At 40.6% G+C, this 24,364-nt stretch overlaps 1 protein-coding gene across 2 annotated transcripts in view; it reads right to left on the bottom strand.

The window, feature by feature from the left end:
* Positions 1 to 3,753: 3,753 nt before the first annotated feature.
* Positions 3,754 to 24,364, bottom strand: part of atrn (attractin) — a 137,492-nt gene continuing 116,881 nt past the window's right edge. For both annotated transcript variants that reach the window (XM_046061961.1, XM_046061962.1), the window contains exons 27-29: positions 22,546 to 22,653; positions 12,313 to 12,427; positions 3,754 to 9,345 (exon numbers count right to left, since the gene is read on the bottom strand). In XM_046061961.1, the coding sequence (XP_045917917.1) occupies positions 9,221 to 9,345; positions 12,313 to 12,427; positions 22,546 to 22,653 (348 nt within the window). In that variant the 3' untranslated portion in view covers positions 3,754 to 9,220. The remainder of the gene's footprint in view (positions 9,346 to 12,312; positions 12,428 to 22,545; positions 22,654 to 24,364) is intronic.

Below are 24,364 nucleotides of genomic sequence, written 5' to 3'. Positions count from 1 at the left end.
GGCTCGGAAACATCAACAGCAGCATTAAAAATAGCAGCGATTATTTGAAAACAAGCCGGGGGAAAAGTGTATTTACAAATAATAATTCTCAACATTTGTTTCATCCTACTTGGAGCTGCAGATGGGTGTGGTGTGTCACAATATGACAATCCAGTGTGAGGAAAAAAAAAACTTTGTCTTTCACTTTTAATCCAGAGTGAGACATCATGAAGCATACTGAGCAGACTGACATGAAAAACTTTCATGATCAGGCGGGAACCTGCGGGTCTGAAAAGTGTCATAAACCTGCATTCTTTCTAACGGCCAGTAGGGGGCCACTGGTTGCAAAAAAGAAAGTAAAAGAAATAATAAATGCAAAATTAACCTACTTCTCTCTGATTTATTACCTCAGTAAACACTTTCCTAACGAGTTTATGGTCTCAATCATTCTTTTCAAGTCTTCTTCAAAACAGCGTGATGTTCATTTGGTAAATTATAGTCCAATTTAGAGGAAAGTAGACAAAAAAAAAAAGCAGGGTATGCTTTAGGCCGGGACTAACTTGTGATTGACAAGTTGCTATCATAGCGACCTGTCAATAAAGATACAAGTGACTGGTACCTGCTGCACTGTGTACATTTGACCAGCATTGTGGAAAAGGCTTATTATTAGGAGCTGGCTGTTCACTTTTTCTGGTAATATATATTCTGTTGTGAGCCTGTTTTTTCACTAGCTCAAATTAGCATCCTGGTTAAAAATCACAGTTAATGTGAATTACGGATGCACCTTGCTAACCAAGCTAGTGAGCGCCAACCGCTCGTCAAAATATCATCACATCCAGTGCCTGGTTGCAAAAATTCAAGATGGTGTGGCAGCATGGGGTTAGAGACCCATTGACAGGAGTGGGCGGGGTCAGTAGATGGCAGGTATTGGTTAAACAGGAAGCAGGAAGGCATAAATGGCGGCATGGCCATTTCCTCTTGCCAAGCACCAACATCACTGTGGGCGGACGCTTTAATGGCTCACTGTTAGTGTAGACATTTCCCTCCCCATGTGGACGAGCCCTGCAGGGTTGGACCTTCCTTTTGGAGCATCGGGGGTGTCCATTTGTCGTTAATCATATGGCATAGAGCCTTCCTGAAGTGGCAGTCAGTCTCTTGCTTGCACATTGGAGGAAAAGCTGCCTTGCCTCTTTCTTTACATGCTAGAAAGCCCCTTTTTTATGTACATGATAGAAGTCCTGTTTAAAAGGCTCTTTTAATGTAAGCTTGAATGAAAGTGTGATTGGGAGTGAGCTAACTGTCTGTGAGCTCAGTTTTTAGCAGACTGTTGTAAATATTGTTAATAATTTGTCTTGTTTATTTTGTTTTCTTTCCTCTTGAAAGAAACTTTGTTTCTGTTGTAAATAACTGTTTGCTTTGGATTTAAATGAACAGTTTTTTTTTTGTTGAACTAATTGATTTTGCTTTTGTTTCATTTAATAGTTTTTTTCTTTCTATTGTTTTGTGTCACAGTTCTGAATGTTTTTAGTAGTATGCATGTTGTGAAAAGCCTTGTTAAAATAAAAGGAACTGTGTTACGAATGGAACATCGTTTTTGACCCTCCCTCCTCCAAGTGAGACACACCTGTGTGTCTTCATTTATCAGGGCTGACTGAATTATATTCCTTGTGGTGAAATTCCCCAGGTGGCATCGTTGGTTTAATAATACATGTCTTAGAAATTTGCGGTAGGTTTAAAGCCAGGCTCCTTAGCGGGAGTCGCCAAACTATTCGCCTCGCCACAATGACAACGGCTAAAATGCTAAACTTGAGTCTTCAAAACTGTAGTACACAAACCAATGGGTGACATCACAGTGACGACGTTGATTTCTTTTATACAGTCTATATTTATACAATCTTTATTTATGATCCCCTGAGGATTCAATCCGCATGATACCCAGGGAGATGGATCCTAATGTTTTTGGTGACCTGACTTTTACGCTAGTCCATTGTCTGTCTAACTGATATTTTACCATAGTTTCTGAGCACATTCATGCTCCCTATTGTAAGAACCTACTTAGGACTCTTAGGCTACGTTGATACTACATTCCTCGTATGTGTACATATACCTGGCAATAAAGCTGATTCATGCTCGATTCCGATTTTTTTCCCCCCAGATCTGTTTATCTTGTTTGACAGTTCACGTTATTGTTTAAATGTGGTCCATATCGGACTCCAATGTGTACTGTCCACGCCCTGAAAATGACCCGCATGCGCAGAAGAATAAAACGTCACACGCAACACGCTGTCGTAAAGAAGTAAACAAGGGGCCCAGTTGCCTCCCGGGGTCACATGTCCCAAATTATGACAAATGTTCATAACTTTCTGTTAACTTTCTTTCCATGACATTCATTACTGTTTCTGCTGCTGTACAACACATATGCCCCACAACTCACTCTCTCTCGGGTGCTCTACTGCGTCCATTCGGATAAGTAGCATGTATGTAACTGTAACAGGTGTAAGAAAGAGAATTTGTGAGCAGATGAAAGCAAGGTAGAGGAGGAAGAGAGCCACACGTATAATAATGGCCTTTGAGCTTTTTCGTTCATTGCGTCTGGCGGGGGAACAGCTGCTTCAGAGTGATGTCAAAGTCGCATCAATTCTGATCTGACCAGACTGAGGTTGCACTCCAAAAAATCCGACCTGTATTGGATTTGGACCACATATGAAAGTGGCCCAAATCCGAACTGTAAAAGATCAGATTCCATGTGACTCTGCCTGTTCACACGGTTATAAAAAGATCAGACACTGCTCTCAGTTTCGTCATAAGTAAAATATTAAGCAATGCATTTGCAATGGATATTTATGATCCACAAAGGATGAATCAAAAATGTTGTTGGTGTCCCCATGACCTTACAGAAACAATTGTAACATTCTAGTATAATGTTTACCATCTTCGTTTAGCACACTAACATTTGCTATTTAGCATGTGGGAACGTCACTGATTTTGCAGGTATTTGGACATCATTTTTGACCTGATGATGGCGCTAGATGAGAAGTCAAAGGATAACCGAAGTTCTCAAAAATGAAGATATTTCGGGCTGTGGACTGCCGCTGGTAGCATTGTGGCTTCAACAACTACTAAGAAAACTTCTGAGCAGAGTTCACCAGGGGATGAACCAGTTTTATTTACTCTTGAGTTGTCCTTTAGGTCTTCATCGCCCACAAGCCAAATTGTCAAATTTGTAAGTTAAAAAAAAGGGAACAATAAATAAGTTGTAGATAATTATGGTCCCAAAAGGTTGAATTGGTTTTTGGTGGCCTTTCACTGTAGCACCACCATCAGACCAATATTTCCAGTTCTACACAAGATGTAAAAAAAAATAAATGTAATAACCAGATTTCTGTGACCCTTCTGTTCCCTAAAGGATCCCTTTTCAATTTGGACACCCCTCAAAGTTCTCTCTTCTTCCAAACTCAAGCCACATAAAAACATTTCAAGTTAGCCATGAAGTTTTATGCGGACATTTACACTCCTCAGAGGATTTACGCATTTGATTTTAAACACTTCCTGAACTCCATCCAAAATTACACATTCTGAGGTGAACACTGCAGCCTCTAGCAGCTGCTAACAAGGCTTGTTTTTGCAGTTTTACCATTAAAAAAAATCTTAAATTTTAGTGTACTTATTTAAAAAACATCTTACCAGAAACCCCTCCGGCACTCCAGCCAGATTCAAACATGCACTACAGCAGAAGTCTGAAAGTGGTAAAATGTAGTTATCAAGACAAACAGCGATGATTTTCACATTTAATAATAGACAAAAATGTTCTGTCATTCTTTTATGTACATCAGTAATTACAAGTTCAGTAAGCCATTATCCTCAAGTTTTACATGTAGTTTCATCAGCTTCTAGTAATGCTTGTTCATCGTTACACTGCTGTCTTACATACAAAATATGCTATGTACTGCAGTCACATTTATAAAAGCCTGGAGAGTTTTGCCATAAATGATTTTTAAAACCATTCAACATGTCATTCACAATACTTTCTCATTATTTACAAAAAAAACAGCAACTGCTAAATTATACATATTAACAAACTATTCCTCAGTATCTATAATGCCGCTATACAAAGAGAGACAGAAAGACAGAAAAAGAGGGCAATGCCTGATTTTACAATGACCTTATTCTGCTGCTTTAACCTATGTAATTAAGCATTTTAAATACATATTAATGCTGCCAGTGTTTAAGAAAACTCTACTTGTATTTTAAATATTAGGGAGATTTCCAGTAACTAATAACACTTAATAAATATGTATTTGCTGTACATTGCTATCAGTTAATACAGAGATTAAAAAGGTGAAATAAGGCCACTGTAAAGTTAAAGTGTTACCCGATAAAGTTTGAGGCTTGGAAAGCGGGGTGAGATAGAGGGAGTTCGTAGACGGGCTCATCTCTTTAAATCGAAACAAATTTGACAGGTGTTTCACATGTAAGGTGGCACATTGGCAGACAGTGCACAGGGTTCCTACACATTTGCCTTTGCAAATTTCCACACTCCCTCTTGGCTATTTTGACCAGCTCGGGCCCACTTCACACTCTGGGAGCTCCACACAGTGGCGAGAGGTAATCATCTGAAGAATCTGAACTTTAGGATGCAGGAATTAGGCTCGCAGCAGCTAACCCCTGCTGTGATGCAATGAAAAGGCATATGTTCACAGCTTGTCACGGCTATAGCGGACTAAACCAGGGCCTGTGGAAAAACAGCAATTAATGCGTCCGATTAGACTTCTTTAGAGGTCGGGTGGAGCTTTACTGGGAATGTGCTGAGGAGACCAAACCAACATGGTCTGGACACAAACAAGGTCACAACAGCCAATAACATTGGACCTGAAGCTCAACCAACCAGTCAGCATTACAATCTAGAATTTGTAGCTGGTCATACTGTAATTAATTAGACAAACAAATATGGAATGTGTCAACTTGAGGAAATAATGACGCACTTTTGTATTACAAAAATGGATTTTAGGTCATATTGCTCATCCCTACTAAAAAACATCTAATCTGTCAAAAATGACATGTGTAGGAACCCAGTGTGAGGCTGCTGACTACAGATTTGGGTCAAATAGTATTTACAGATAACCGAGTTTGTTTTTAATCGTTTCAACCATCATATACCAAATCTAAGTGGGTGAAACTGGCCACACAGGACAACACAATAAAATTGCTTAGGTTTGTCAAATAGGTGTTACCATGGAGGCAAGAACAAACACTATCAGACGCAAGATCTGCTTGTCTGAACCATCAAGCACAAAAAGATCATTGTTATTCGAGGCTCTGGGCAGACAAGAGACCTTACATCTTCTTTACAAGTTCAGTGTCTTTCTCAATACATCTTCAACAAGACAAACCAGCTCTTACATGGTCTGACCCGTGACCTTCCAGTTACTGTGCTGTCTGTGTTAACCACTGAACTGCCCTGTCACCCGCGGGCCAGAGAGCAACTCATGACAGCAGGCTGCTGGGACTTACAAACCGCCCCCAGCGAGCTCCAGTTTACAAATTCACCGCGGCTGCACAGGTGATTTTTTTCATTTTACATTCATTTACAAAAGAATAAAAAACACAATCTTCATTCTTTGTGAAATTATTACTACAGTACATTGGAATCAGCTGTAGAACAGATTCATATCTGAAGAGTTTCTTTGCGAAATGAGATCTCTGCTCTATGTGAAAGAAAAGAAAATTTGCAACTGAAGATGACTATAGTTATACATTTTGTCACTGAATATTGTTACCGGAGAATGTGATAAGTGATTTGTTTAACAGTGATCATCATAAAAAGGTAGTTTTTTTTGTTTGTTTTTTTAAATGGAAAGAACATTTTCATCTACAGAAAATCAAATATATGAGATGTTGACTGATCTCCGAGCTGCTCCTGTTAAAGTGAGAGTGCTGCTGATGCTGCAGAGGACAGAGATGAGACCCATTTGATGATGGGTTATGTGACGATGTGTTTGCTCGCCTCTCTCCATCAGCTCAGGATCACATTTTTCCTCCAAATAATTGTTAATTGGCTCTTTTGTTTTAAATTGCTCAGAGCACCAGATATGGACATATTAATTTATTTGGATCCCCATTAGCCACTACCAAGGTAGCAACTACTCTACCTGAGGTCCACACAAGTAAACATAATGCATACTAATACATAATGTAAAACATTTAATATGTCCCGTGAACTAAGTCCCGTCAATTTGTCAAGCAAGTTAAAAATATAAAGAGAAAAATTTTCTACTAAACTAAAATCGGTGCTGAAGATTTGTGTCTTCCTAGAGCCACAGAGACTTGAAAATGTTCCCCCCATTGTCAGCATTTCACCACATAAGATTTTTGGAATTGAATAGCACCTCCAAACGATGGTTGGTTACCTGCCAAACAGACTGGTAGTGCAGACAAACAAAGTCCTGGCATACAGAGCAGGGAGGACAACCCATCCTCCTCACTCTGCTTTCAGATGAACTGAAATAGTGTTTAATAAAATGTTTTATGCAACTCAGAAAAACTTGGCAGGATTTTCTTGGTGACACAGACCAAATTTTCTTACATTCAGCTAATGATTGTTATATTCTACCTTCAAGTTTCTGCAGAAGCGACCGAATAAACATCAAAGCCTAAACTGGGCATGATGGTTGAAAAAGGTTGTTCTAGTGGAGAAAAGAACAAAACATGATTGATAATAAAGTGAAGTGCTTTGATTCCTCAGTGCTAGAATGAATAGAGCTGACTCCTTAACCACACGCTGCTCGCTGGGGTCACTGAGTGGAGTTGTGAGCACATCCAGCTTTCTATAATTACAGAATGTCAACTTTGTTCATGCATTCTGCTCTGACCTTTTCCCAGTGCTAAAAATGTGCCCTTTAACCAGACAGTGAGCAGTTCTACTATGCTGAGCACATGTGAGAACCTGGAACTAAGTACGCCGCTTTCTTTAGGGCAAAATCCAAGTTATTAAATAGTTCTATTACTGTACTTCTCAGAGAGCAGGGAGGTATTCATTTTGTTTGAGTCAGGAGGAGATTTATTTACTATATCTGTGTATGCTACTGCCTTCAGTCAAAGACCTGCAGGTGTTGTAGTATCCAACATATATTCAGCAATGACCAGTATGGATTAATTTAAGACAAAAGGACAAAAACAAAAAGGAAATAAACACAGGTCTGACAGCCTGGCGCCGTTACTAAACAGAAATTGACTTGAGACATTTTAAAGCAATGGCTCTGTTTCACACTAGCAGTTTTTTCTTTTGTGTGTCTTGTGTTTGCCTCCTATTTTTTACTCTGTGGCTTCCCTCATTTTTCCCCAGTTGACAAGAAGTAGTAATCTTTCTTTAAAAATGGACCAGTGACTTCAAGATACAGGACTGTGGAAAATCAGGTAAAGCCGATATAAAAGAAAGTAAAAATAAAGGACTGGCTTAGAGCAACCTCACACATGGAGCACAAAAACAGAGTAAACCCAAGAGACCAGGAGGCAAGATATTTCAGGAGCCAATTTAAGAAAAAGTGATGAATGTTTTTCTCTCTCATCTATTTTTTAGAATCAATATCCGAAGTCTTCCACGAGATGCGGTCAACTCAAAAGTCCCCTTTAACAAAAGGTGCAAATAAGGAAAGAGACGCTGATAGAAACAGACGCCGACACTTGCATTGTGGCTGCTCACTTTGTTACCGTATGTGTGCTTCAAGTTCAGAGTTGTTGGCCTGGTACCATTTAAATGTTGGCATCAGCAGCTTCACTGTAGCACTGCATCAATATGAAAACATCGTCACTGCTGCAGGGGCTAAGTGGGCAGCCATAGATAGCTCAGGGACATGAAACAATCGCCATCAAACGGCAGGGGGAGAGCGACAAGGTTTCTGGCATTTGTGGGGGGATGTGTTGGATTTAGGGACACGGGAGCAGCAATTAGAGTCTATGGATTTCTTAGGCAACGATCACAGAGGATGCTGAACCAATCCCCACGACTCCCCTCACACAGATCAGCCTAATCACCAGTCAATCAGAGTCAGACGATCTATAGGAAACCTGTTTCACATGAGCTTGGGGCGCAGCACTGCCCCAGGGACAATTGTTAAACACTGGAGGGTTTTTTTTCACCTCCAACTCTTCTGCTTTGTGTCCGAGAGCACTGCGTGTGCACCTGTGTATGCAGAGCCAGTGGATTTCATTGCAACTGGAGGAGTAATTAGCTGGAAAAGTTCCAATAGGCGCTGGCTTACGATCCAGACAGCCAGCCAGCGCGAATGAGATGTTGCTGTGGTCTTGTTTTGTACTTGGCCACACAGCCAGACTGGAGACAGACTGGCAGAAAAGGCGGTTTGCTCGGCAGCCGGATGTTCACAGAGACAGAGAGAGACGGGCAGAGACAAAGCTCCAGACAGGCCACAGAGAAGACAGCGGCAGAAGACATAGAGGCCGATTAGAAATGTCACAGACTCTTTAGATGGGCTTTGGCTGCATGGCCAGCTTCCTACAGTGGATCCTCATTAAAGGAAGACTGAACATGCTGTTAGCTTGCTCGGAGGCCGAGCTGTACAGGACCCCGGTGACACCAGCCCTCAGTGCTGAGCTGTGAACATGACAGCAGGCGACAATGGGCTACAAATGGGTACAAGGGCCTGGAAAGTTGGTTTTTGGAAGTATGTCTCTGTGTGGTTTTTTGTGTCTGTGTGCATGCGCAGCTGAACATGTCCAGTTAATTCCTGCCTTCAAAGTAAAACAATACAAAACAAAGAACAGCAATAACTTAAGTAAAACAAGAATATAGAGGGATGCAAAGTCTCTGGATTTTTCAAAAACTACGAGACGAGGATCTCTTCTAGCAGCAAGCCGTGGCCGCCTCGACTCCAACGAGGCGGTGTCGACAAATGTAAATGTCTTGACGTGAAAGGGTGAAGTCAGCACCCGCTCTGTCCCTCCCTCCCTCCCTCCCCTGCCACCTCTCTTTGTGTCCAGTTTCTGTCATTCAGTTTGTGGGGACCCGTAGTTCCTGTAGGAGGAGAGGGAGGGGAAGCCCGTTGAGGCTTCAGTCTGCCGGACGACTCGGCCCCTCACCAAAATGTTCCAGTCCTGCATCCCAGCATGCACCTCTCCCTGCCAGAGCGGCGCTGGCATGAAGTCTCTGAAGCAGAGAGAGGCTGAGGCGGGGGGTTGATGGGAGAGCATTGGGTGGAGGGGTGGTAGAGGAGGACAGGGGGCGTGGTCAGATGCAGGTGGATGGTTGTGCGGTGGGCTGCTGTTTGCGGTTTCTCAGGCCTCCAGACTTCTCCTTGTAGCCCACACACATCTGCTGAGAGACGTCCACCAGTGCACTGGCCACTGCCAGACCTGCAGACACACAGAAATATTACAATTAGGTGAATATTACAAAGTTTTTTGATCTGGACATACTAAGCTGTGATTCACTGTAGGGATATCACTTTTTCAAAAGTTCAAGTTCTGATGAATAAGAACAAACACTAGATTTGTTTTAATAAATTCAAGTGCAACTTTTCATAATCAGTTAATCATTTAGCTTATAACATCCAACATGTGTGACTAGGGGGTCACTGGTAAAGTTTAAATGCGACAAGCCAAAGAGAAAGCAGAAGAAGAAAATGCATCCAAATATTTAACATATATTTTTGGTTTCCAGAAACTTTTTAGTTATTACTGTATAAAAAAAAGGAATGAATAATAGAATCTGTGTCTGTTATTCAAAACTTTTTTCATTTTTGATGGTCTTTAATTGATTTTCTTCAGTGTGATTGTGTTTTTCAGTGCATTTCTTTGCCTTATGTAAAGCACTGCCTCCAGTTTTCTCTTTGGCAATGCATAGTTTAATGATGTCCATAAACACGGTCACTTTTACACTATGAACACACTACATACACAAACCTACTTGGACTTAGTGTGTAGTGTAAAACTGGGACACGGCAGCATGCATGCACATGCACAGGTTGTGATCATAAGACTGGCAGTGTAGGCAATTATTAACTTCATAAACATGTATTAATACTCTTTGAGACAAGAAATCCCAATAAACTCCATTTATCTCCAATGATGGATGTATTTATGCTGATCAAATACACATAGCCAACGGCAACATAGAAATTCCAAGGGGAGAAGCTGCGGCTGCAATCACATCCTCTGGAATCATACAGTCTCATGGTCTTTCAGAGTAATAGGCTGCAACTATAAGCTTGTTTCTTGATCTAGTAGTGGGTGCAGGATGGTTCAAAGTAACCACATGATGCTCAGATACAAATCAGAGGTAATCTACAGTGCAAACCTCCTCTGGGCTGTTTGGAGAGTGACGAGGTCGGCCACTTTGGAACAAGTTTAACTGTAAACAGATGTGATGGTGGCAATAGACGGCAGCCTGAGGATTCAACACGCACATAGCCGTATGGGAAACAAGTTAAAAGCATTTTAACAGGAGGCCCTCGCGGGCATGATGAGATGGTAGGAACACGGCTAACATGGTCTCAACAAAAGCTGCCAGAGGGAAAGCTCCACTGGGAGCCGAGGCAGTTTTGTTATGACAAAGGGACTGTGTGTTAATTAATAAGCGCCTGGGGCGCACTGATGGTCTGGGGACTGCAACTGTGGGATGCAAAGAGGCTATAAAACATAGAAGGGGAAAAATACAAAAAAAGAAGAAATCAAGTTGAGTTCTTGTTTGAGTCCTTGAAGAAAACAGTAGAAGAAACAGAAAAGTAGAAAAAAAAAAAACCTTAAGAAAAGTGAAGTGCTTAGTCTGGGTCCTTTCAGACTGTCTTGGAAAGAAAGATAAGGAAAACAGATGAAGGACAGAAAGACTGTAAAGAGAGCAAGTGACAGTGCAGAGGATGAAAGAAAGTAATGGGCTAAATTCTCAGTGCTGTCAGACTGTCCAGGAAAGAAAGAAGGAGGAAGAGAAAGAAAGAGGGAGAGCACAGGAAATATAAGAAAAGACACTAGACTGCACTTTAAACCCAGACCTCACAGAGAAGAAGGAAAAGAGGAGAACATAGAGAAAAATCAAGGCGAAATAGAAAAAAAACTCTTAGAGTGGGAAAGAGAAGAGCTGCAGCAAGCTTCTTAGCATAGAGAGACAAGACAACATGCAGACAGAAAGATGATGAAGGGAGGAAACTCAGACGAGAGGGAAAGCAACAAACAGTCTGCAGCCTTCATTTCCACACACAGAACTGAAAGGAGAGACAAGACAGAATGAGGAAAACGCGGAAAAGCAGGGAGAGAGTTGCAGCCTGCTCACTGCAGCATCCTTAAAAATCAATACGTCCTTGTCAAATTAATAGTGCAATCACGAAATAATTACTGTAAACAAATGAGATCATGATCAAGATGATCTGTAGCCTCTATTATACAGTTTGTGTATGATTCCGCCAGTGTCTCAACACTGAGACCACATATCCCACTATCCTTGATTCTCTTCTTCTGTTACTGAGGATCGTCAGTCCGATGTGTTATTTTCTACTCATTTTATGTAAGCAGATATTACTGCCCAAATATTTTAGTTCTCTTTGCACTGGAGGAACAGCGCACCCTTTCCGTTTTTCTTTGTGTCAAGCAGCAAAGCTAAGACATTTCTGTGAAATTAATCTTCATGTCAAAGTGCAATGTACAGTGTAGAGAAAGACAGAAACCACTAGTCTCACGCTGTAACAGGGATGGGAAAATGAAACTTCTACAAAATAATGACTACACCCCTGCATAGACAAGTTACGGTGATATGCAGCAGAACTGTGAAGAAGCCAACTTTCTGTCATCTTTATTATATGTATAGTCATTTGAGAGACAACCGAAACAGATAAATACATTATGTAAATGAGATGTTGTATGTTGTAGCTGAGACTCAGAATCTCCGGGTTGTCTGTCCCCTGATGAGTGTAAAGCAACATTTAGATGCTAAGAAGAAAGAAAGGTTTAGCTTTGCTGTTGTTTTGGTGTGTCACTGTCGATTGAGAACTTTTTAAAAAATGACCTGAAATCGCTAGTGTGGAATGAAATCATTTGCAGTTGTAAACAGTGTTTTCAGTTGTATCCACCTTCCTATGGGCATGGTGTAAAATTCTGAGGGAAGAATAATACTATAGAAATATATAAGATCCAAAGAAACGGGAGTGAAACAAGTTAGGAGCTACATCTGCAGTGTAAACTTGTCTTTCTCTAACTATAACTGAAGCTTCATGAGACGGAGGAAGGAAGGAGGCTCAGGGAAAGGATGTGAAAAAAGAGAAAAACAATCAAACAGATGAAGTGAGGATAGAAAACAACAAACAAGAGAATGATTCAACGTCTGCGTCTTACCAGACTGTCCTGGAGGAGGGATCCCGCCGGTGCCCCTGGGTAACCGCACAAAGATGGAGAGTACGGCGGCTTTGTTGCCAAAGCAAGGCTCAAGGGCGATGGGTTTTGGTACGGACTGTGGAAAGAAAAAGAAAAGAAAAAAATAAACTGTATTACACATCAAAAGCCTCCCAAATCCTGGTGAACACACACCATTTTCAAAGACATGGATAACAGAGGCTTTGCTGTTACTGTTCTTGTTTGTGTCAGCAACATGCACAGCAACCAAAAAAAAGCCCTTTCCCATCCCCTGTAGAGATACACATACTGATCTGCGGGCACAAATTGGATCTCCCCCACTCCCAAAATCCCCCACTGTGCACAATTTCATGACAATGCCGCCTGTGCGCAGTGCGGGCCCCGACTGGATATCAAGTGGTGGCGCTGGGACCGCAGATTTGTGTAGGCGGTACCGGCGGTGCACTCCTGTCACCACAGGCCACCTGACACACCTGACTCTCTAATATCCCATATCTCCTGTTTATCAGAAACTCATCCATATGTGGGGATGAGTTTCCCGCCTGTAAACACTGACCAGATCTGCTGCTGCTCACCTCGTACAATATTCATGGGTTTACCTCGACGGAGGATATGGAGGACGCCGCCACCTCACCTGCATACAGATAATGTCCTATCTCTCTCTCTCTCGCCATCTACCTCACTCTGTATTTCGAATTCCTGAGCCGGACAGGAAAGTGGGCCATGGCATGGTTTCATACACTGCCTCTCAGTTTCCACACACACACACACACACACATATACACAAGTTCTATCCCTTCTCTCTCTGGTCTTTATACTCTGGAGAGTAGAGCTTAACGGCCCAGGTGGAAATGATTGTGGCGTGTGGCACACAAACACCTCACACTGAAACACACCATACACACAGTTTTCACACTCATAGGCAACTGTATATGTACACCATTTTCACCTCGTCACACACAAATTTATCACAGCACGTCTCTCTCTGAGCGCACACACACACCTAGTGTAAGCATACACATGGGGCGCAGGGCAGTAATGATATTCAGGCTCTGACCCATTTTACACAATTATTCTCTGCTCCGTCTCTCTGAGGCTTACCTTTCATACCAGCAGGATACACAGGCTGTCACACTGGTAGCTGGGGACGTAGCATAAAGACCTGGATGCGTGCGTGCGTGCGTGCGTGCGTGTGTATACAGTGCAGCTGATGTAGTAAAAGAGGGGGGATTCTGTATTTGCTTATGACCCTACAGTTGTGTGCCTGCATATCTGTAGGAGGTGTGTTTTCACATGCGTATCTGTGCAACGGGGTGTGTTCATGTACGATGTGACAGAGAAGGACATTTTATCCTCTCAAGTCATGATTGTCAACGGAGCCCTATTTGCGATTGAGTCGGTCTGTGCACAGGTGCGACTTTAATACTGCTGCACCAACCTCGATCACTACTGTGCAGACCCTGGCTCCAAACGACATCACCAGCGCAATATGACAGCGCCCACATCCGGGACATATATATTACAGTTCATCTTTATATACATTCTATAGTCTACACAGAGAAGGTTGTTTTGAGCAATTGTAGGTTGCAGAGGAGTCAAAACCTCCCAAAACTCAACAACATGTTGTTCATAACATAGCGTAAAGTAAGCTGATAGGTTGGTGCAGTTGTGTGATTGGGAAAAAACCTGTGAGTATAAAAGACACACCAAGTATACAAGTATAAATGAAACAGCAATGCAACGGTCTCTGAAGGTGCATGTTCGCCCACGTACAACCTACAGAAGCATGTTCCTGAAGAACAGTGTAGTAAATTTTATCATTTAATTTTCATCTCTTAAAACACAACAAAAACAACCTAAACATACTGTGAAGCAGAAATCATAAATTATCTCCTGTCTTCAAGAGGAAAAGAAACAAAAGAGAAGCAAAAAAAAAAGAAAGAAGTTCCTTAGAAAATAGTCACTGGAGCATCAGTTTCCCTACATTTTCAACTTTCATTCATGCCAACTGCTTACAGAATGAACACACAGCATAATGCTTTACATACAGCCCGTGAGGAGATAACAATTAACGGAGAGTTACCCGCCTGTAAACACTGACAAGATCTAACATCTTTAACTCTGCTTGAAATGTATTCAACAGGCAGAATTTCATATGCCATTTGATAAGTGATTAAACTGATGAGGAACTGTATTAGGGAATCTACAGGGATGATTAGACTGGGAACTAGCAGCTCTACACTATCATTTTTAAATAAGCTGTTAAGGGACAATGATGTAAAGAATATCTGTATTTGAAAGTCAAAAGGCCATGACTTTAACAGATCAACAACACAGATTTCATGTCTGAACGGGGCTTAGAAAGTTCTCAGCTGCATAGAGCGCACACACACACAATGTTCATGCACCTTTTGACAGTGAAGGTTATTAGGAGGTTGTGTTTGTGCGTGTATGCCTCTGAGTTTGCAGCAATTTTCAGCTGTGTTGATGCTGCATTCACACACATGCAGTGTTTCAGCCCCCCCCACCCCCGTCCCCCGAGAACTGACAGGGGGAATAGTTCAGATGCAGACAAATGGGCTCGTAGTGGGACAGACTCGCCCTGCTGGAAACACTGCAGTCAAGCCAGCAGCAGCATCAACAACACACAGAAAATAAATACTCAGATGTTAGGATACCAGAAGTATGTACAGCACCTCAACTCTGACACGCTGGAATTTTAACAATAAATCATCAATTGCTTTGACGTTGAGAAATGAGTGTGATCAATGTAAGCAAACAAGCCAACATGGGGGGGGGTGTCACTGCTTTGTTTTATATCCTCTCCATCGTCAGCTTCCTCCTTGATTATGTTTGTCAAGTCAAGTTTATTTAAAAATGCCGTAATTAAGACAAGTTTGTCCCAAAGGGCTTTATATTCTACACAGCGTATGACATCCTCTATTCCAAGACCCTGGACTTCTGTTTTCCATTACAGAAAAAAAAAAAAAACTTAAATTCTTTCCTATATTGCCTCCTTGTGTCTGTGCCTCTTTTGGAGGCGCTACGGTAAGCATTTTTAACATCAACATTCATTAAAAATACATTTTAATGGCATTTAATTATACAGTCAAAATAAAAATAATTTTAACCATAAACAAACAAGACCATTGCTGAGAAGATTGGCAGCTTCTAACAACCAGCCATTACACTGATGCATTTATCCGGTTTAGCAAAGTAAAAAGAAGAATAAAAAAAAATACAGAATGATAACAGGAAGAGACAGGAGGGACGGGTAGCAACAACCTCCAGAACAGTAAGAGCTTTTATGAAAAATGTGGATTTAATTATAAGAAACACTAGGACCAACAACCCTGGTGTGAAAGATAATCATTTCACTTGTGGTATGAATTTTACATGTATGAAGGTATTACAAGTAATTTGACTGACAACTTTCTTAATAAATGCTTCACGTCGAACTTTTGTGTCATTATTTTATTTTTATAATTAATATATATTACACACACACACACACACACTCAGTAAAAAGCCTTAACATTAAGACACAAAGAGGTTTACAACCTTTCAATTATGTGACAAACACTTGAAAGTTGTAATACCATTTATCTTCTCCTGTTATGCTTTAGAGTTTACAGACACGGTCATGCTAAGGTGCCACAGTTAGAGCCAGAAATCTTAATTGATAGATATGTCAAGACACTGGTGACAAGACAATGGCAGAAGTAATCCTCTTAAAAGTAAAGTGTTTCTTATAGTCTCTTTGATTTGATCATCTTTGGAAAACTAAAATAACAGAAAAATCTAGCCTCTATTAATTTGGCAGAGAACCTTATGGGACCTCATCAAAAAGCCTTATATCGTGCTCTGGAAGCTCTTTAAAGGAGGTTCTTTAAAAACTCACAAGAGAGGTGGGAGTGCACCAGATAAAAGTATCCCAATTAAATAATGACACAGAGCAAATTGCAATTTTGTTTTCCATTTGATTGCAGTGAAAGCCAATATTGTCCCTCAGAGCAATAAAACATCTTACAGCTTTATGTGATACACGAGTGATGACTCAATAACTGGATAAGACAACCAAGTACTCAGTATGAGGATCATTTCTTTCCATTTTCAAAATCGTGGTGCCTGAACATCATTATATGCAGCTTACATGGATTGCTGAGAAACAGGAATAAAAATACTGCCAACTATTCCAGTACAACATTAGGTGGTGCAATATCACACTTGGCTAATTTTGCTTCTCGATCCCTTGGTACAAGAAAAGATGAAACAATTATTTTGGCCTTGCCAGAAGCAATCCAACGAGGCCTGGTTTGCTCCAGTCCACAGGTCTGTTTTCGCCTCAGGCAAAATGTATTTCTCATCTAGTATGTTTACAATTGGAAAAATAAGGGCTGCCTGTGATAGCCTGAACATCTCTCTACTCTATGTGTAAAAGACGAATAAATAAAAAGAAGAAGAAGACTGGCAGCTTTTAATTTTACAGCTTAGGGCTGTCATAAGACTTGTCTGCCAAGTCCAATTTCTACTGCAACAGCTGCAAGCTGCTCTTAGGTTCTCACTTGTTTACGTGCTTGCTTCTCATTTTCTAATACCGACATCTCATATTCGAACTGGAGAGGGAATAGACACTGAAATAAAATTGGAATTGGAAGAGACATGCTGACAGACTGATGCGGGATGATGTGTGACAGTGGGATCATTTTTATTTCAACAAACACTGAAATTTCATAATTGATTGCAGCGTTAATCAGTACGACTACTGTATCCAATGTAAAACTTCAGTTTCAACCTGAAAGGTACAAGCCAGGTGCTTCACTTTAAATTTGGCAAAAACGAAACAGGGAAACCTTAAAAAACTCAACACAATTTATCTTATTCAACACATGCCAACTTTTGTTTTGTCCTGAGCAGAAATTAAGGGGGAGGGGGACAAAACAAAAACACCTTGAAAAATTCAATTATCCATCCTTTTAAACTCTTTGTGCATGTGATTTGTTTTTCTTTGCCTAAGATGTTCACCAAGGGTAGTGTCTTTTCCTGTGGTCTTCTTCAGAGGCTGCATGTTAATAACTTCCCCCAGCAGATGCCTTTGTTTTATACCGCTGAAGCCCTCCCCTTGACTACGCCGTGCACCAACCTCCCCCACCAGTACCGCTCCAGAGAGTTATCTAGCCTGGCCAGGCAGAGCAGCGAAAGGTTTTGTTAAATTACCTCCAGTAATTAGCCCAGCACGTAGGATCGCTGCTGAGCCCACCCACACGTACACATACATACACTGATGTGGGCATCCACTGCGGCTGCATGCTGCTCTTCTTTCATCCGCTGCATTCATCTCTACTTTAGCAGCAGCTGGGGCTGAGTTTCCCCCCCGCCAGTGAAGAGAGTGAGTCAAACTCCCTGTTGCTATGTCTCACCAGGTACGGCCACTTCCACTGAGCCAACTTTGATGTGTTTTTATTCAGTTGGCTTCTATTTGCCAAGAAAATGTTTTGTCAGCCTGTTATAATAACAACACCATATTGCAGTGTGTTTAAACTAAACTCAGCAGAAAAATTAAGATAAACAAGTTTAAGTGAACTTTATCTTACTAAATGAGAATGTTGGGTTCTCAATGTAAAACATAACCAGGCAATCTCAATCAAATGGATCAGATGGAGTAAAGCTCTTTTCTGGAACTGAGTGTCAATAAAGTACACCTGTAGTGCACAACTTAACCATATAATGTTCTACGAAGTAATGAAAACCCAAGTTACAGCCAACTCCAACATCTTTAATTCATTTCAGAAGCTTGTCAAACCTAACACTACTCAGGAGGAGAACTGAGGCAGCTGAGTCTTTGTAGAGCAGGAAACAAGGACACACAATATGTTAAAACAAAACAAGTGTAACTTCTCTGCAAATAGGTGAGAAGCTTTACGGCTCCGATTACCGCAAACAAATAAAAACACCTTTTGTCTTTAGCACTGTCTCATCTTTCTTTCAACCTCTTCTGTTTGTACTGTTTGTTGAAGTGAAAATTATTCATAAAAACCTAGTCACCAGTGGATAACAGAGACATATTTTAAAGTTTTCAGGAATCCGCCACTCGATAAACATTTCTGCTTTCCTAAAACAGCTCTGGACTTATTCTCTCCAGGTAACCAGGAGAAACTACAGAAACACATCACAGAAAACACTATTCTTGCCATGAAAGATGCTATAAATAACATCACAGGCAATTTACTTCTAAATCCAAGTCCACCCAAGCAAGTGCATCTCAACAAAACGGTAAGTCAGTCCATTAGATTCAGAATTTATGAAACAAGTCTTTACCACACGCTTCTTATCTATCAGAATATAATAATTCCTCTGGTGTTTTGACGTTTCACCTTAAATTCCATGATTCTCAGTGTTCTAGACAGGAAAATGTAAGTTTATCACACTTGCACCATTGGTATTTAAAAAAAATAGGCCTTAATTTAATGAAATATACAATGAGTAGATAAACCAGAACAGCTTCTTTGCTTGCTCCATTTTTTTCATAACATGTCCCGATTTTCTCTTGTCCCATGGTATCCATAAATAAAAGCAGAGCAAGAGGCTTCACAAAGGTAATCATCTGCCTGTGATGGCGGGGCCGCAAGCTCCATTTGGCAGAAGCAGAGTGAATATATCTCATCTGCGAAGCAAGTTTGGACTTCCCACCGAGGCTATAAACAACTTTAATGATCTTCAGCTCACTCTGCGGCGCCTGGCCCCCCCATATACTCCAATCGCGAGTAGCGTCCTGATAAAACAGCATGGAAACAAGGGGAAGAACCTGCTCCGGAGTCGCTCAATCTGAGCCGGTAGGAGATAGGATAGTGTGCGCTCACTGTTTGAGCTAGTGAAGGCAGAGAATGCTGAGGAGGAAGATCTAAATTGGATCTCTGCTCCTGGGCTTCTCCTGCCCTGATGGAGAGGAGGAGAGCAGGCCAGGAAGAATGGAAGAAAAGAAGATTCGGAGAAAAGGTAAAGCAGAAATGGAGGAGGAGGGTGCCCGATTTCCACAGCAAGCTGCATCTTTTCTTTTTACACAGCAGCACAACACATGCACAATGCCAACTCCCACACAAACATGCAGAAGTACACACACACACACACACACACACACACAAGCAGATAAGGCCAACACAAAACTCCAAACAGCTGATAGGATCAGTAAAGAACTGGTAAATTAGAGAAGAACACTATAGTAAAGTAAAGATGTAAGACAGGGGACGAAAGGAGATGAAAAAAAGAGAAAAGATACAAAGAAAAGTAAAGACAATAGACGAAAAAAAAATGATTAAGACAAGGAAAAAAACAGACAAAAGAATAATATTTGAAAATAGAAAAGAATATATACAAAAGAACAAAGTGTACAGAACAAAACCGTTAACAGAAGTTATGCGAAAAAAGGGGTAACAAACAGGAAAGAAGAGATAAAAAGATGGATAGATAAAAAAAGATAAAAAGAAAAGGAGGAAAAATACTAAAAGACAAACAAAGAACACAGCTGAAAAAGGGAAGAAAAAGGGAAAAGAGAGGAGAGCAGAAGATGGAAGAGAAAATAAAAGGAGAGAAGAAAGAGTAAAAAGAATGATAAAACAAAGGGAAGAGATTAACAGAAGCGACTAACAGGACATGAGAAAAAAAAAAAAAGACAAGTGAAGAGAAAGGGAGAAGGGATCAAAATAGGAGACAGACTAATGAAAAAAGGTGAAAAGGAGGAGAGAAGAGAAAAGCTAAAAGGACAAACAGAGTTGAAAATATGATAAAGAACAGAGGGGAAAGATGTATGGAAAGAATTGAAAAGAAAAAGAAGGTAAGAAAAGAAGAGTGGAAACATTAACACAGGGCACAAAACAGAGAGCAGAGGAAAGAGTGATGAAAAAAGAAAGGGAAGGGGAATAGAGGAGAGGGGAAGAGAAGTGAACTGAGGACAAAAGAGAAGCAGGAGATAGTTTCAGTTAGAGCAGGGATTTGATTAGCTGCTGATCTTCCCGAGGGGCCCTGCAGCCTTTGCTGGGAGTAACCTTGTGCTCGGGAGCCGAGCCCCTTGAGATGCATGGCCCCTGTCAGAGGGGCCCCGGAGCCACCCTGCCGAAACAGCCCTATAATTCTGCACTACATCTGCATTCAGAGGTCATTCATCACAAAGTGCACAGTCACAGGTATACCTGCCAGCGGCTCCGTGCCCGCCGAATACTCAACTGCAATTTCTGTAACTCTGCACAAGTGCTACTTTTAAATGTTCTCTACTGCTGCCTCTGTGCTCAATATCTGCATTTAAATCTGCTCTAGCCTACTTCAACTCCACTGGTACGTCAAACCCTTCTCTATAATAAAGTCTTCTGAACCACCATCTCCAGTTTCATCTTTACATTTAAATCTACCCTTCTACCATCTCACCAGGCTCAAGCTCTACTAACAATAGCTGTTCAAAAATACTCTGACACTGTGGAGATAAAGAAGCTTGCTTTGAAGTGCTCACAACATTGAAAAATGACATTTTAAAATCTAAAGAAGAGACGACAGTTTCATTGGAACTACTTTCTACTTGTGGTGGAAATTTACTTTGACAAATTATTTGTTAATGCTTAAGCTTAACTCCTTATTTGGTAAGAAGGTGTTGGGACATGGCCTTGTAGACTACTTAACTCCCTCAATTCTTCTGTGACAGCAGGTATTTTCTCTTTACATGGAGGTATGTATTCTTGATTCCACTGTACAATTGTTTTTGTCTTGTTTCATCGTCAGAGTGCTTATGATAATTATATATATTCATTCTCTGAGACTTCTTACTTCAACACTACCTAAGAAATGGTCACTATAAAAAAAACTGAGTTCACATCTGCATATACTGTAGTAGTGGCAGTAGTTTAATAAAAAATATCTCCTTAACCTTGGCATGTGTTTTTTGCAGTATGGAAGTATGGAAAATAAAGTGAAGTAAGACAAGGAAAAGTATTCTCAAACTAACCAACAATAACAGCAACCAAAAGTAATGATGCTAAATATTACAAAGTTAGGTTTGCATCCAAATCGCAGTTTAAACATGGCTGCATTGCTCTCATTGTAGTTTGGGTTTGTAACTTTGGCACTCCTTAGACAAATGTTGATTATTTATCTTCGTTTTATTTAACAAATATTATATCATTGAAAACTTTGGCTGGAATAAAACGATAGCAAAAAAACAAGGGGTTTTGAGTTGTAGCTGATCTGAGTTAAATAACTTGTGTCAGGCTTGAAGGTAAAGTCATGTGACTCAAATCTCCACATCAGGACCTACATTGAGAACCTGAACCTGTGATCTGGTCTAATAAAATGCAGCTCTAACAACTGTGTCATGATTTGTTCTAAATTGTACACAGTTTAAGACTGACTGTCTTTCACTTGCACTCCTATCTGAATGGCTTTGTTCCAAAAAGCTGTACATCCATATGGACAGAACTTGCTACCTTCGATTTCTCCGTCAGTATTTAAAAAACACAGATGGTTCGATGCACCAAAACAAGGCTGTTTAGAAAGATGAAGGATGACTTTAATAGTGTCCCCAAATGGTCTTTACTTTCATGCCAGCAAATGTTTCCTGCAAGTAGGCGTCATTTATTTTTTTATTTTCCCCAAATGAAGAATATCTCAAATGTTAGAAATGAGATAAGCATTCCGTTCTAAGTATAGTCGTAATCTACAATACTTTACTCTCATCTGCATGTATTTAACTCCAGGGTTAACTGAATTCATTCTCATTAGAATTCATAGTCTACCCACAAAAACTGGCTATAACTGGTATAATGCGATGTGTTACTCATCAGCAGCCCACTTTCATCATCATGTGGCCTTTCCACTGTCCCAGCAAACGTACACACAGCATTGACCCTCATTATGTGGACTAGACATGCACTACACTTCAAACTATTCTTCCTAAGTGAGCACAATTTACCCTCCTTGGCTTGTTGAAAGCTAATGGAATCATATAGTTCAGAGTAAAAAAAAAGTCAAACAGATGGTGTGAGAAATCACTACGGTGTGACTGTAATCACAAACTGCAGTCGACTGGCACAAGACTAAGCTCCCACTTGAGGGAGGATGAGCGACGACACTGATGATGGATGGAGCTTCCCCCGTTTGCCATACTGTCAGCCCAGACACAGGGTAGATCTCTGGGGTTTGGTGGTGATCGTTTTAAGAAAAGGTTGTGCTCACCTTGACGTTTCCTCCTATCAGGTCAGGTGGCTCCTCGTCAGTCTCCAAGGCAACGTTGATGGTGGCGAAAGGTCGGCTGGCCATCTGCTGCATCTCCCTCAGCAGTTGCTGTGGAAAAGGAGGAAGAGGAGTGCAAAGGTTAGTGACCGATTTGTCTTGCATAGCCAGACCTTTCTCCAATACTGGCGCTAAAACTAAATGTGGAGAAAAGTCTGGTTAATGTCATTATCATTCTGGGGATGGGGGGGGGGGGGGGGGGGGGGGGGCACTGACTGGTTTTTACTTCTTTGAATCAATCACAATCATCTTCGGGTGGCACTAAGCCCAGGATGCAATAGCATAAAGGAAGGATAATTCTAACTGTAATAGTCGAGATTATACCCACAGCCTACTTCCTGTAAGCCAGAATCTTCTTATTATCTATTATTGTTATTGTCTATTCTCCAATCAACTGCCCAGCATCACACAAACATGTTTCATCTCCAGCTACTGAACAGAATTTAACATGTTAAAGTTTTTAAAGGACTAGTTAACACACATCTTAAATCAAGAAGTTTACAGTTTAAATGCTGTGTTGTAAGTATGTACAAGTCCTGCCTTCCAAATTTTACCTGAGAAAGTCTTAACAAAATTTACAACACTCGCTCGCCAACACTTGACTTTTTGCCCACTTGGTGGCAGCCACAACAAGGTGTAAACACACAACAGACATATCATTTTGATTTAGTCAACAAATAGTTGCCTATCTACACTTTCAACAGACAGAGAGCAACATTAGCATTCATTTGGAGTTGTGTTTTTTGGCCATCTTATGAATGCAAGTCTTTCAGAACGATTTTTGGTCTCCAGTAACTCCTGAGAGAAATATCCTGCTTTTTAGCTGCTAAATGCTCTACTATGTCAAAGTCCTTATAGGCAAGTCATGCCACTCAGCAGTAATCTTGGCAATGCCTCTGGGCAGCTATTTCAGACTAACAAGGGCTTTCCCCATAGAGTTGTACTGAAGATATGTCTCCTCTATAAAATGTCTCTGACTATGTTCACCAGCTGTGTCTGTCTAGGTAGTGCAGAGTGGGTTTATCAGAACTTCTTGGATGAAAACTGTGTAAATGATTTTGATGATAGTGCTGAGACTGAACCAAAACATTAAAGTTGGAAGCCATAAAACAAAAACAATGAGCTGAAAGATACTAAACTAAAATAACAAACACTCTGCTGCAGAGTTGGGTAATAGTGGGTTCATCAATATGAGCAATACCTTTTACATTAAACATGGTAATTTCATTAATATTTTATGTATATTATTCATCAAAGCAGCGTTAAGTCTCAAAAACAGATGTAGTCATTATCTAGAATGGTGCTTTTAGCGCTGTATAAATCAGTAATCATTGATTTGTACCTTTGGGCTTCCATCATATAAAAACTCCTTTGGATTATTTACAACCTGGTAACCCAAAGACATCCTTAATAATTGCTTAAAACAAAGCTATAATCGTAATTTTTTTAGTAACTATTAAATAAGGCAAGAGTTACAATGTTTAAAACATTCGTAAAGTTTGCCTTACTAGGCTTACTACTGCTGGGGCTGGTAGAGGTGGAGCCAATTTACAGTTGACACCAGTAAAAATCATTTTATAAGCGCATAATATGTTTTATATGCATTCATAGTTGTCAGTGGGTAGAAAGTAGTATAATAAATATAGTAAAATAGTGGGTAGAAAAGTATTTCTTGATTTTCCTCTAAAATAACCATATCATGCAAATAGTGAAGTATGCAATGCAAGTAACCTTTAAATTGTACTTTGGTAAATGTACTTTA

The sequence above is a fragment of the Micropterus dolomieu genome, linkage group LG11, assembly GCF_021292245.1.
Source record: "Micropterus dolomieu isolate WLL.071019.BEF.003 ecotype Adirondacks linkage group LG11, ASM2129224v1, whole genome shotgun sequence".
Lineage (NCBI taxonomy): Eukaryota > Metazoa > Chordata > Actinopteri > Centrarchiformes > Centrarchidae > Micropterus > Micropterus dolomieu.
The sequence above is the reverse complement of the archived record's forward strand: the minus strand, read 5'-3'. Positions and strand labels throughout refer to the sequence as shown.